The following is a 13,233-nucleotide window of genomic DNA, read 5'->3' on the forward strand; positions in this document are numbered from 1 at the left end:
AGCAATATTTTGTGAAAACAGTCGTCATGAATATTAATTAGGTGGGCTGATGATGTCACATCTCCACTTTCCGTTTTCTTATGTTATTACATAAAATCATATTTTTTTTCCATTATTTCATACTTGTGTGAATAATATGTCTCCCTTAAAATGAAATAAGTTGCAGCAATAAATGCACTAAATCAGTTGTCAATCCAATTTTTCTAATTCTTGGAGGAAAATATTTGAATACACCTAATTTCATATAATAAAATACAAAAGAACAAGTGGGGATGTGACACCATCAGCCCACCTAATAAATATTCATGACGGCTGTTTTCACAAAATATTGCTAAACTTTAAAATTCAATAACTTTGTTATTTGTTATCCGATTTTGTTGAAATTTTCGGCATTTTGCTTAGTGAATTCTACTTTATTTATTAAGCTATAAATACTTTCAGCCCGGACCATCCCTTTAAGTCCGACCTTTCCAGCCAGGTGATTAAAGGAGACGCTCACCCTGGCAATAAGTTGGTTTTAATGAAAGCAGAAAATGAGAAAAGGCATTTTTGAAGGTTTGATGAAAACCCATCAAAGAACAAGAGTTTTGCATATTTAAAGTTTTAAATTTGTGATGTCATATTAAGAGACGCCCCCCCATGTAAGAGCTGCTCCCCTCATACGATATCAATTCCATTTTAAAAAATACATAAATAAATAGAACATGATGAATAGATATTTTCATTTTTCAGATATTTTTAAAGAGAAATTCATATTTTTATATATATTTTTTTGAAAAGGATACGGGATGGTGTGTTTGATTAAATAAAATCACAATCGGAAAATGCATTTTGTGAAATTTCCAAATCACATGGCATATGGAGTTGTTCCTTAAACACAAAATGAAAACAATATGAAATATAAAAAATAAACACAATTCTGTTATTCTCTGAAGGATTTTCATCAAACATTAACCAATATTTTCTCGTATTTTTCTGCTTTCATTATAACCAAATTGGTCTAACCCGTTTGACAGATAAAGAACTCCGCCGATGGGACTAAGCAATTTTCTCCTACTCTAACTAGGTCAAGATTTCAAGATATGCTATGTAACTACAAGAATATTCATTAGGAGGCTGCACTCTACAAGCTCCGCTTTTAAGCAGCCTCCTCCATTTCCAATCTGATATGTAATAGTCTTGATAATAATTTTTGTACAGGGATACTTGAAATATGTTTTGTTATTTGAAGAGTTTAGTTGCAAAAGGGGTTAGGTCCACTTTGGACCATTCCGAGAAAAACCATGTTTTTTATTCTCACTTATTGCAATATTCTTATGAGAAACCAACTTGTCATGATGTACTACCCTATTATGTGAACATAAAATTGGGTATAAAAGAAATCTACCTGTCTTCAATTTTTTTCTATATATTTAAAAAAAAAATCATCATAGTGGACCTAACCCCTTTTGCAAGTAAACTGAAATGAATCCAATCTCTTTTGATTAAGAACAAAGTTTTTTCCTTTGCCACTTTCATTCACGTTTTCACTTGAATTTCAAATTGTCTTTGGTATCATCAGAGTGGCTGAAAATTTAGAGGTTTAGAGACAGAAAACAATAAAATTTATGAAAAATATGCTTGACGTGTACACCTCCAGACCAAGGGTTCTTGCACAATATTGTATAATAAAAAATATTAGATTGAGGTAGGAGGGAAAATATATGTGAAGCCACGCATCTTACCCATTGGCCATATATCATGCAGTAAAAAAATGAAGTCAATTTTCTCAATAAATTGAAAATGGTTTTCATTTTAATCAATTGGCAAATTATTTCATACTCACTCCTGATGAATGTTTTTTAGTCATCGACGGTGAACCATTAAAAAAATGATTCTTTTCGTCTCATTTTACATTTAATATGTGAAAGCTACAAATCAAAAACTTCAAATTCTAAAACTTCAAATTCTAATAACTTTTTAAATCTCTGAATGATTTTCCTCAAAACTTCACCGTTTTTATCATTTGTTCTTGTATTTTTACAACAAACTTTTCTTTAGGGTGAACTTCACCTTTAAAAGTAAGTTGGTATGAATATTTTTTTTAATTAGCAAACTATACAAATTGTTATTTCTTTCTTTCGTTACACTGTTCAGATTCATATCTGCTGGGGAGAACCCTCTGACCCCACCCCCATTAAGGGCCTGTCATAAGAATAATTTCAGTGAGTGAAGTTGATTGCGCAGTATGATATAACAAACTTTTGAAAAATAAAATTGTGATATTAAGACACCGCTGACTAATTAACATTGTCAGAAAATGGAGTCAAAATCCATGATGATACTCGCTTAAAAAAGACACAACCAAAAATGAACATTATGAAAACAAGAATTCATCATTTTTTTAAGATTCTCATTTTTATTTGGAAATGACTAACACATTTTTGACAAGACAACAATGCTGTCAACAAATACAAAACCAACCTTTTCCAAAATATGATCAACAATGAAATAATCATGAACAAGATGTCATGGTAATTGGCCTATACAGCACACTCTGTACTTAGCAAAAAAAAAAATCAATGACGAAATATCACTTTAGAATTTCTCAAAGTTTTAACATAGTGATAAGAATGGCAACATGAAAATGGCAGCCACAAGGTTGATTATGAAAATGCTTTATTTTGACTCCTTGTAACATTTTTTGATCTGACAATAAAATAGTGTCCATTGATGCTAATTGGCAGCATATCACTTGAAAGATAAATCAAAGGTACATTTACTGCACAACAATTAATTTTGGAGAAAAGATACTTGTTTTTGCTTGCCTTATAAAGAGAATAAAGAAGCCAAGTGCATTCCATCCAATAACAAGTTACTAATTTCTGAAAAACAGAAGTGCTGTGGCCTCAAGGGCTAAGGATTGGCAGGTCGAGGGATAAAATCCTAACCCTGACACAGCTTCCCTCACACAAGGAAACAAGTTGAGGTGTCCATCAATACCATAGTAACACTAACCAATTCTTGCCAGGATATCAACTGTTACAGTAGTCCCATTCAGACTTGACACAGCAAAGCCAAGGGAAACACAACCCAGCAACGTTTCTTTTTTTTTCTGTCTAGCTACGAAAGTTGTGTACCAGTCAAATTCTAAGAGAAGTTGGCAAATGAACTCTGCACAACTTTGGATATTGACAATGGCAATAATGCACTTAAAATCGAGTTGGCCATTAAAGCAAGTGGGACTGTTTGAATCAACCCTCCTGGAAAAAATAAATGTTGCTGGGCTTTGATTCCCCATTTCTGAATGGAGCTTTAATGTGAATACACGGAAGAAACATACCAGTACCTACAATGTATCAATATTTTAACAATTAATCATGTAATATCCTATGGTGTGATTGTTTACAGAAGGGCACCATTCATTGTGTAATGGGGAAAACATAATCCAAATATCACTTTGTTAATGGATCATATTTATCACTGAAAGAACATTAAACTTCGGGCAAGATGGAATGTTCTTCAGATACAACAAATAATGCACGGGGAAGGTGTGTTATTCAAGCTATATAGGGTGGATAGTATAATTAGAACAGAAAGATTTGTGAGCAGTCATGAAAGAATAGGTGAAGAAAAACTTGTGTTAATATCCCTCTACAGTACACCCGTTTGCGTAAACATCTTTGTTAGTCTGGAAATCGTGTAGAAGATTCTGAATGAATATGGCCATATAAATAACAAGGCCCATCGATACCCAATATCTATACAGGTAATTCAAAGAATACATAACCGTTGGCAAATAATCTGATTCAATCAGAGAAATCAAAGTCCTGTCTTACAAAGACTTGTAACTGATCTGATTAATCACAACTATGAAAATCATACCATGTCATAATTTTTCACAAAGGAAATGTACTCAATGTCCCTTTTGAAACAATGAAGCACACTGATTTATCAAGTCAATGATGCATGTATGAATATACAACATATTCAGAAAATGCATAGGCAAGACAAATGCATGTTGAATGTTGTTTTTACTGCCTTTCCATAGCTGTCATTGATCACATCAATCGTAAACTCTTTTGTAACACCGGGCCCGATGATCCAATCAACTGAAAAACCCTGTAAAATAGCACTCACACAGAAAAATAAAATGTTACCCAAGTTTGAGGCGTATTGAATAACCAGATTCAATTTGTGGCAAGGTTGATGATTAGTAAACAACTTTTCAACAACACACAAACAGCAATCATATAATGAAGTCTCTACTCTTATAAATACTTTAATATACGTAGCTAATTTTTTTGTAATCAATAAATCAGTCTGTGCTCTCTGTATCATATAAAATGTGCAAGTTCTGACATAAAATTTTTACTCAAAAATGTGATATCTTTTACAATTTTAGAAATCACCAATTAGTTTAGTTACACAGGACATGCAACCTACAACTTTTGTGTAAATAAAAATTAAATCTCTCTCTCTCTCTCTCTGCTCCTTCCCTCCCTCTCTAACACGCACGGACACACCCTCACACTCGCATACACACTTACATATGCACACAGACTCTCTCTTTCTATGCCCCCACCCCCTCTGCTAATCCTAGAAAATGAGAGAATAACGTAAGGGAAAATGTTTGGAACATATTACTTGCTGGGAGACAGAAAGGTAAGGGACTTTCACACCTTCACGTTTTAGCCAGCTTATACTGACATACTGTACTTGTAGCCAGCCATTTTTTTCTTAAATCCATTTTTTTTAAATCAAGCATTCTATTCTTCAGATCAAGAATTGCATTTTGAAACAACACAAAGTATCGAGAATTCAGATTATTCATATGATACATCACTTGCGTTAAGAACAAAAGGCAATATTTGATACCAATAAACTGGATTAAAACAGCTTGCCATAGCCTATGTACATCGGCATACGCTGGCTTAAGCAGTCAGGTGCGACAACCCCAGAAGTTATGTATACATATATTTATATTCTTCTGCGCCTCATACATAGATAATATACCAAATCTTTTTAAATTTGTGCTAATGTGAAAACCAAGTTAATAACAAAGGAAGGGCTAGGGAAGGGGTAGACCATCTTTAGAAAATAAGATCTAAAAATCAGTGTTTTAGTTAATTTCGGCAAGGCCTTTTACAAGACCTAGGGAATCCAAAATTTTGCCTCAATTACTTCTGACCAATCATGTGTTTTTACAGAAACAGTTATCTAGGATTTTCATCACTAAAAATGCTTAGTTCTACCGATCAGCTGTGCGATAACTCATCAGGCTATAAAATTACCTGAAAATATATACATTCTGGTTTTCGAAATGCATCTTGTATGAAAAACCAAAGTTCATAAAAATTGATAATGGTTATCACTCTGATAAAAATTTTACTGTGACAAATTTAGCTGTTTGAAAAAATATAGAGTTGCACTCATTACACAGTACCATCATATGTTTATCTGTCAACTAATAAATCTAATGAATGCTTTTTAACTTTCCAACAACAAAAATCCTGGAAGAATCAACCACATTGGACTAAAAAAAAAGCAATAACAAATACTTGTTTAGACAAGACATACCACAAAATAATCATTTCAATTAATAACCTTTCCATGTGTAAGAAAATCCTTAAAAATTGCATTAATTCGCTGAGCCATTTTTTCTCCACAAGGTTCTTGTGAAAATGAGCAAACACAATACTCAATATATTCTAATATTGAATTAATTGAACAGATACAACCTTTCATGTAAAACTTCTTTGATAATTTTATGTACAAACTATTAACAGCAAATTTGCATTCATGTTTTATACCACTAAATCAACAAAAGTTCCATGTCACTTTTTGATTGAAAAGTCATCAAGAGGAGCAGTCTCCTCGACATAAATGATGTTCGACAAAAAAAACAGCTTGAAATACACATATATATTCCTATGTATATATTTATACATATAAAACCCATCCACTGTCGTTTCTGCAATTGACTTCGACAAAGCCATAAAATATGAACAATGATACCATTCATAAAGAGATCGGATCATTATTTTCTGTGGTTTGTAATACTGATAAAATAATGTGAATCTGATTTCAACGTACACCAGTCCTTGAACGCCACGTTAGAAAAGTGGGTGTGGCCTGAAATAAACATTAGAATGCCACCACACTCGCAATGCCCATATACCACCTGTAAAGCCATTTGAGATGTAATTTCATTTTGGAGGCAATTCAGACGGACAAAACATGGAACCGCCTATGTACACTACAGTTTGATAAATATCAGGGGGTATTGCAAGAAACTTCAATTGGAAGTCAAGAGCTGGTTCCAAAATCAATGAATCTTGCAATTAATTGCTAAATTGTAATTGATTGCTGGGTCCCGTCTTACAAAGAGATATGATTGATCCAATTAATTGTAACTTTATGGAAATCCAACAGTGTCACAACTTTCCACAGGAAATTTGCAAAATGTCCTTTGTAAACAAAGGGGAACACACCAAACTGTCAAGAAATCGATGAATTTATAAATATACATCATATCTAGAAAAAAATTTTTCAAAACAAACATGCATTTTATATATTGACGTTGCTGGCCATCCATAGTTCAAGTTACGATTGATCTGATCAATCGCAACTATGGATGGCCAGCAACGTCAATATGTAAAATGTTTGTTCAAAAAAATTTCTAGATATGAAAGACGGGCCCCAGGTGTATTAACTTTTTTTTGCAACTGGAAGTCATGATAAGTTTGCATTAGTTAGCATTCATCTATCAATTTGCAAGTTTATATATGGCATTTGCAATCGATTGTAAAGAATTTGCTTTGCAACAACCCCTGATAGTATGCACAGATGCTGTGAAGATATCCCTGAAAGGTGACTTACATTAAAAAAAAAAACAATTTGACCAAAGCAGTTGCATAAACTCAAAGTCTCATCATCATGTTCACTATATCCCATAAACTTGAAGAAGTTGGCGTTCAATATCAATCACGTTCAATGGGATATCCAAGGTATGTGCTTTGTGTTAGTATCTTGGATGCCTGTTACATGAGCGAATGGCCAGCCAGTCTTAACTCAGATGTGAAATTTACTAAATGTGACGCAACAGGTATGGGAAGCAGAAAGAATGGTTGGGGATGGTTGACTATGTGAAGGGGAAGGGGTTATTTTCCAAACAATCTTGATGTCTCCTGCTCGTAGTGCTCGATATTCCTCTTCATGATGTCCATGCAAGGACCCAGCAGCCGTTCAAACGCGTTCACGTCCAGGACTGTGGCAAGCAATACAAAAGAGAAGAGATTAAAAACACATTAGAAAATCGTAATAGATATCAACAAGTTTAAAGCCAAAATAGTTATAGTAAGGTGTCAATTGTGCGAATTATGAGCGGCTTTTATTTCCAACATTAAATTCTTGCAAATTTGTGACCATTATTAACTGATTCTTTGTGAACTTTAAGATCGGAATCAGGTACATTTGAAATTCAAAAGATACGTGCAATATAATTTTAAACAACGTATTTCTTATTATTGTTGGAAAGTAACCGTTAAATGTCATGTACAATCATTTAGCAATATTTTCCAGTGGCCAATTGTTATTTTAAAAGGGAGAAAGGGTGGGGCAACTTCAGTCCAGGGGGGTGTTTCACAAAGATTTAAACTTAAGTACCGAGTTGCGTGCGGTTTGAAAGGCTTGACCGCATTGGTCAGATCGTGTCATGAGGATGCGCACTACTGCGTATCTATCAATAAGATCGCGCGTTGCATATCATGTACGCGTCGGCATTTAAGTGGGACTTAAGTCATACTTAAATCTTTGTGAAACACCCCCCAGGTGGGTGTTTAATTTTAAGTTACAAGACATTTTATAAAGAGCTGTTGACTCTTTATCAGGAGCTAAATCAACAAAATGAATAAAATGGTGCATCTCATTTTCTACAAAAAACAGTAACCAGTAACCAGTCATTTGGAAAGTCAGGTTTAACTTACGAAAAAGCTTTATGAAACAGCTCTTAGGTAGCGTAAAGTAAAAAATAAGCCATATTGGTTTAACGTATACTTACAGGCACATCGGACATCTCCTACAGCGTAGACGGAGGCAGCTCGAGGCTTGTTGGTCAGCAATGCTAGCTCTGAAATTAAAGAATGAGATCATTTCAAATTGGATGGGATATCAAGAGTATTCCAGGTATGGGAATGTTATACAACACATAAATACAATATTGATTCTTACAAGTATCTTGTCCAGTATCCAATGAAGAAAAGCCTTATGATATGATAGCTATTATCTTAATGATAATTATTCATTAGACCATGTGATACAGCACGGTATTGCATAGCGAGTATTGTACATAAGCAATATGCTCTGATACTGCACATGCAAATCATGCAGACCAAAATACACATTTTAATGCACCACAAAATGGCCTTTATTGAATAATAATTCAAATAATTATATAATCACCCCCCCAAAAAAAAAAAATAACTTCAGATTTTTGGAATTATGATAGGGCGAATATTTACCCTGGGTAAACATGCCAATATTATTATTATCAAATATCTCAAAAGATGAGTGATTTTAAGGACAATTTATAAACAAAATAATTGAGATGTATTTCAGCTTTTAAACCCAATGCATGTACATGCATCTTTACAAATGATGAAGTTTATGATGAGAAGTAGTATGTGTGAAACAATAACCTAGATTCTCAAATGCACACAGTCAAAATTTACATGTATGTCTCTGCAATTGCCAGATTGAAAATATGTTGCAGTATGTTACAGAGTCATATTCCACTTCTGAAATTTTCCGATAATGACCTCTGTGACTTTTGACCTTTTGCCTTGTGACCCCATAGCCTACTCAAAACAGCATCACTCCTTTCTTGGACAAAGTTTTTAGTTGATCCATAACATTGCTCTTAAATTATCACAAGTAAAAAAAAGATATACAATTGGACCCCCAGAGAACAGAAAACATTAGGACTTCTGAAACCACCTACATTGGATGCAGGCATATAAGAATCGCTCATCCAAAGGTATGTAAAATAAACTAGCTTTGATGATTGAAATATGAGCTATTGAAATTGTATCTGATCGTCTGATACATGTACCATTCCAAATCTTAGATCTGGATCTCATAACATAAAGCAATATTGCAATATCTACAATTGTCACTTTTCGCATATAGTTTTCGACAGACTTTCATTTACAAGTACATGTAATAATTTGCACTTTCAATGTTACATGGCTCATTGTTAAAATGTATAAAAAGTCCTACCACATGGCCTTGCTATTCCATATATTGCTTTATAATCTTGTAAGGCTTCTAGCCATAGGAAAGTAACAATACATCTTAATAAGTATGTATCCTAATAAAGCCCATCCAAACAAAAAGTCAAATATCAAGAACAGAATTATCAAGTAAGGACAGCAAGAGTGAAAATTTCATCAAAATCAGTTATATAACTGGAAAGCTATAAAATTTCAAGTTTTGCTTGATAAAAAAAAGCAAATATAAACACAGCATAATTACATATCAAGGCCAGAGCTGCCAAGTTGTATTTTGCATTTTCAGTATTCTTATCCCCCAAAATCAGTATTTTTACCGAGTGAGATAAATATGCAGAACTGCCAACCTCTGGGAATGAAAAACTGTATTCTGTGATAAAAAAAACTGTATTTTTCCCCAAAAGGTGTATTTCATAATAAAATGCTTGGCGCACTCGCTCATCGCGGCGCTCAAGCTGCATGCAAGCTAAAATGCGCACTGCTCTTGCAGATGAAAAAAAACCATTAAAACATGTGTAGATCTTCACCCTGGTTTTAACAAAATGATTGAAAAAAAAACAAGTTACCTGAAATTTCATGGATCTAATAACAATATTTTTGTACGTTTTATGAAATAGAGACATATAGAGATTATTTTCCTCAATAAATTACGATTTAGTAAAAAAATAAAATAATTTTTTTTTTATACAAAAAACGTATTTTTCAAAGAAAAAACGTACCGTAAGGGCACTAGTATTCAACCCGTATGGAGAGTTTCCTCAAATATATAGAAATATAGAATTTACCTGAATTTCAGACCCATCTTATTTCATAGAGCAAATGCTGGTTATTCTTTTTCCATTATTTTTTTCTTCAACCCGTCAATTGTGTGCGCGGGCGATCGAATTATACGGCGATGGTTTTTGGCACTAGTATTCAATCCGTTGTCACTAGTATTCAACCTAGCGATGAAAGATGGCCCTGTCTTTCAATCTGCCCTTGTCCCATCCAACTATGGACTAGACCAATTGAGATGAGACCAAACAGGTAACCAATCAAAGCCAGAGACTTACATAAATCTAGATCTCATTTAGCAATCTAAACCATTTTGAAAGTAGACATCTATTATCACTAGGTTGAATACTAGTGCATTTCAGTGCAAAAGGTCATCGCCGCATAATTCGATCCTCCACGCATACAGTCGACAGATTGATAAAGAAAATACCGACAACAGATTACATTGGAAATAACAAAGGTATGAAATTAAGATAAATTCCCTATTTCTAAATATTTGGGGGAATTTGTCAAAATCTTTGAATTATGCCGGGTTGATTTGGTTGGAAAAACGTACTAAATACGGCTCAAACGTACTGGTTGGCAGGTCTGCAAGGCCAATGAGCTATAGTATTAAACACACTATTTCTTTCGTAAAACATATGTGAAATATACATAAATATTTTTTTTTTAAAGATAATTTCACATGATTCATAATAAAGGTGGAATTGCACCGTGGGATGAAAAAATTTAATTATATGCGCTTATATAGTGCCAATATCTGTTTCATATGATGAAAAGAAAAGTGAGTGTTTGATGTCATCCATTCTTTGTGCACAGCATTTTTATAAAATAAACAAAATATACTCTAACATTCTTATTTCAAATTTGATTTTCAACATTACTCTTGCTTTCTTATTCCCAATTAGTTTCTTGTGAAGTGGACCTGGCCTTTAATTCAGCAATATTCTTTGCAAAAAGGAATAATGCAAGTTGAAGTAAACATTAATTAATGCAAATATTCATAGATTAAAAAAACAAAAAACAAAAAGCACAAGGTCTTCTTTGCCTGTAGCTTACCTCCAAAATATTGGCCCTGATTGTAGATTGCAACTTCCTTCTCTTCATCTGGGTTGTCCTATTAGGCAAGGAATGAGAGATGTAGGGTAACTATCATTTTAAATTCCAAGGATAAACATGGCTTCAAAGTACCGGTATATGAGGGGGAGGAATGCTAATTCCTTCATTAGATATCATACAAGTTTATTCTATTTTTTTTCAGTATGTTTAGAACAAATACAATTTCTTGGCTGATTTCAATACTTCTCGTTTTGTTTGTAACAAGAAAATTTAAGGGAAGGTTCATAACACTTTTATTCAAAGAGGATGTTGGATTTAGTACAAGCTACATAATGAGAAAAAAAGCACTGGTGAAGGTTTGATGAAAATATATTAAGGAATATAAAGAGAGTTCTGAATGTATAACTGTTTAATTTGTGATATCATATGCAACTTAGTAGCAGCACTCTATGTAAATTCCATTCCCATGTTTTAATGCTTCATGATGAACAAAAATATTTTTCTTACAGAAGGGGTACACAATAATGCATCTAAATTGAATGCAGAAATAAAATCATTTTCATTTTATGGAATCTATGACACTTTGCAGATGAGATAGAGCTTCTTATTTGTGATGTCATAAAATCAAGACTTCAAAAATATAAACTTTGTTTATTCTTTGACTGATTTTTGCCAAAAAATGCCCTCCTTTTGTTTTTCCCCTTTAAATGTTATGAAACCTTATATGTTTTCATATCCTTTAAAGTTTTCATGCCCTCCTTTTGTTTTCCCCTTTAAATGTTGTGAAACCTTGTAAGTTTTCATATCCTGTAAAGTTTTCATAACAGTCAATGACATTTGCAAAAAGAGGATGAATTAAATGCATGAATATCAAATCTCCCTTTGAATAATTTATAGTAAACTACTTCAGAAACATTAAAGACTTGATACTATCCACATTCCTCATTTCCTCAAGAGATTAAATGCTCTGGAGCTGGATTACCCCCCCAAAAAAAAAAAAAAAAAAAAATAAATAAATAAAAATAGGGTACAGGCATCATCCCCTATACCCAATTTACAACCCTAAAAAGAAATGGGGATTGCAATTCTCAACTGCTGAAATCAATTTCCACTCATCTTGAGAGCTAGAAGGATAGAAGAATAATGTCAAGGAAACCCATTAATGGCAATCCTGCTCTCATTACCCACCATGCAACTTTCACAAGGTGCAACTTATCTGTATCGCACCCTTTTTCCCATCTTCTTTTTTAAATACAGGAATGTTGATAAAGTTGCATATTGATTGGAATAAGATATAGAGATAGATATCGAAAGGTCAGAGTGATCCCAGGGTAGCGATTGGGAGCTTGTTGGGGGGAACCTTTCACCATGGTTTCACAAAGTGACTTGTCAGTGACTGTTGCTATCAAATTTGCTCTCAGCCAATCAGATGCAACGATTTTGGTAGCTTATAACAGCCATCAGTGAGATTCACTGACAAATCTCTTCATGAACTGCTCCCTATTTCTGAATCTACACTAATGAGCTCCGGTGATGGATTGCATCACGTCTGCTGGATTTTTCTTTTCCCCAACTGATTAGATTTTTTTGCTGAGGATGTTGTGAAACAGAGTGATCCCGGTGGAACAATATGATAGTTGGCTGGCTGCTTCACAGTCATTTAAATACAAGCACCCCTGCCCCTGGAAATCAAAGGTATTTTTTTTCTCCTTTACGTGTATGTTCTCTTTTACATTGTCACTGTACACTGAACCAAAGAAAAGCATGACATACAACAAAATTTAACATGATCAATCTTCTTTTCCCCAATTTTTCTTAAAAACACCCTTTTAATAGTTGCCCTACACTTTCTTTCTTATATGAATATTTCATTTATTTCTTTAAAATCTGATTTTTTTTTGAAAAATTGTATAAGAAGCTATATTAATTAATACATTAAAAAAGAAGTACTTTGCACTGAACTGAAAAGCACTAATAATATTCTGGAATAATATATGACTGGAAATCACCCAGCCAGCTATAGTTTGCAGAAATACCCACAATTCTGAACAAGAAGAAACCCAACAATATTAAAAGATTGATATTGCATAAATATTCAACCAACGTTTAAAACAATATTTTTCCCCTAGCT

General features: G+C 33.4%; 1 protein-coding gene across 1 annotated transcript in view; it reads right to left on the reverse strand.

Moving 5' to 3' along the window:
- Window positions 1–2,375: 2,375 nt before the first annotated feature.
- LOC129257484 (cAMP-dependent protein kinase type II regulatory subunit) overlaps window positions 2,376–13,233 on the reverse strand; it is a 60,270-nt gene continuing 49,412 nt past the window's right edge. The window contains exons 12-14 of the mRNA XM_064096770.1: window positions 11,103–11,160; window positions 8,042–8,110; window positions 2,376–7,249 (exon numbers count right to left, since the gene is read on the reverse strand). Of these exons, the coding sequence (XP_063952840.1) occupies window positions 8,105–8,110; window positions 11,103–11,160 (64 nt within the window). The 3' untranslated portion in view covers window positions 2,376–7,249; window positions 8,042–8,104. The remainder of the gene's footprint in view (window positions 7,250–8,041; window positions 8,111–11,102; window positions 11,161–13,233) is intronic.

The sequence above is a fragment of the Lytechinus pictus genome, chromosome 3, assembly GCF_037042905.1.
Source record: "Lytechinus pictus isolate F3 Inbred chromosome 3, Lp3.0, whole genome shotgun sequence".
In the NCBI taxonomy this organism is placed as follows: Eukaryota; Metazoa; Echinodermata; class Echinoidea; order Temnopleuroida; family Toxopneustidae; genus Lytechinus; species Lytechinus pictus.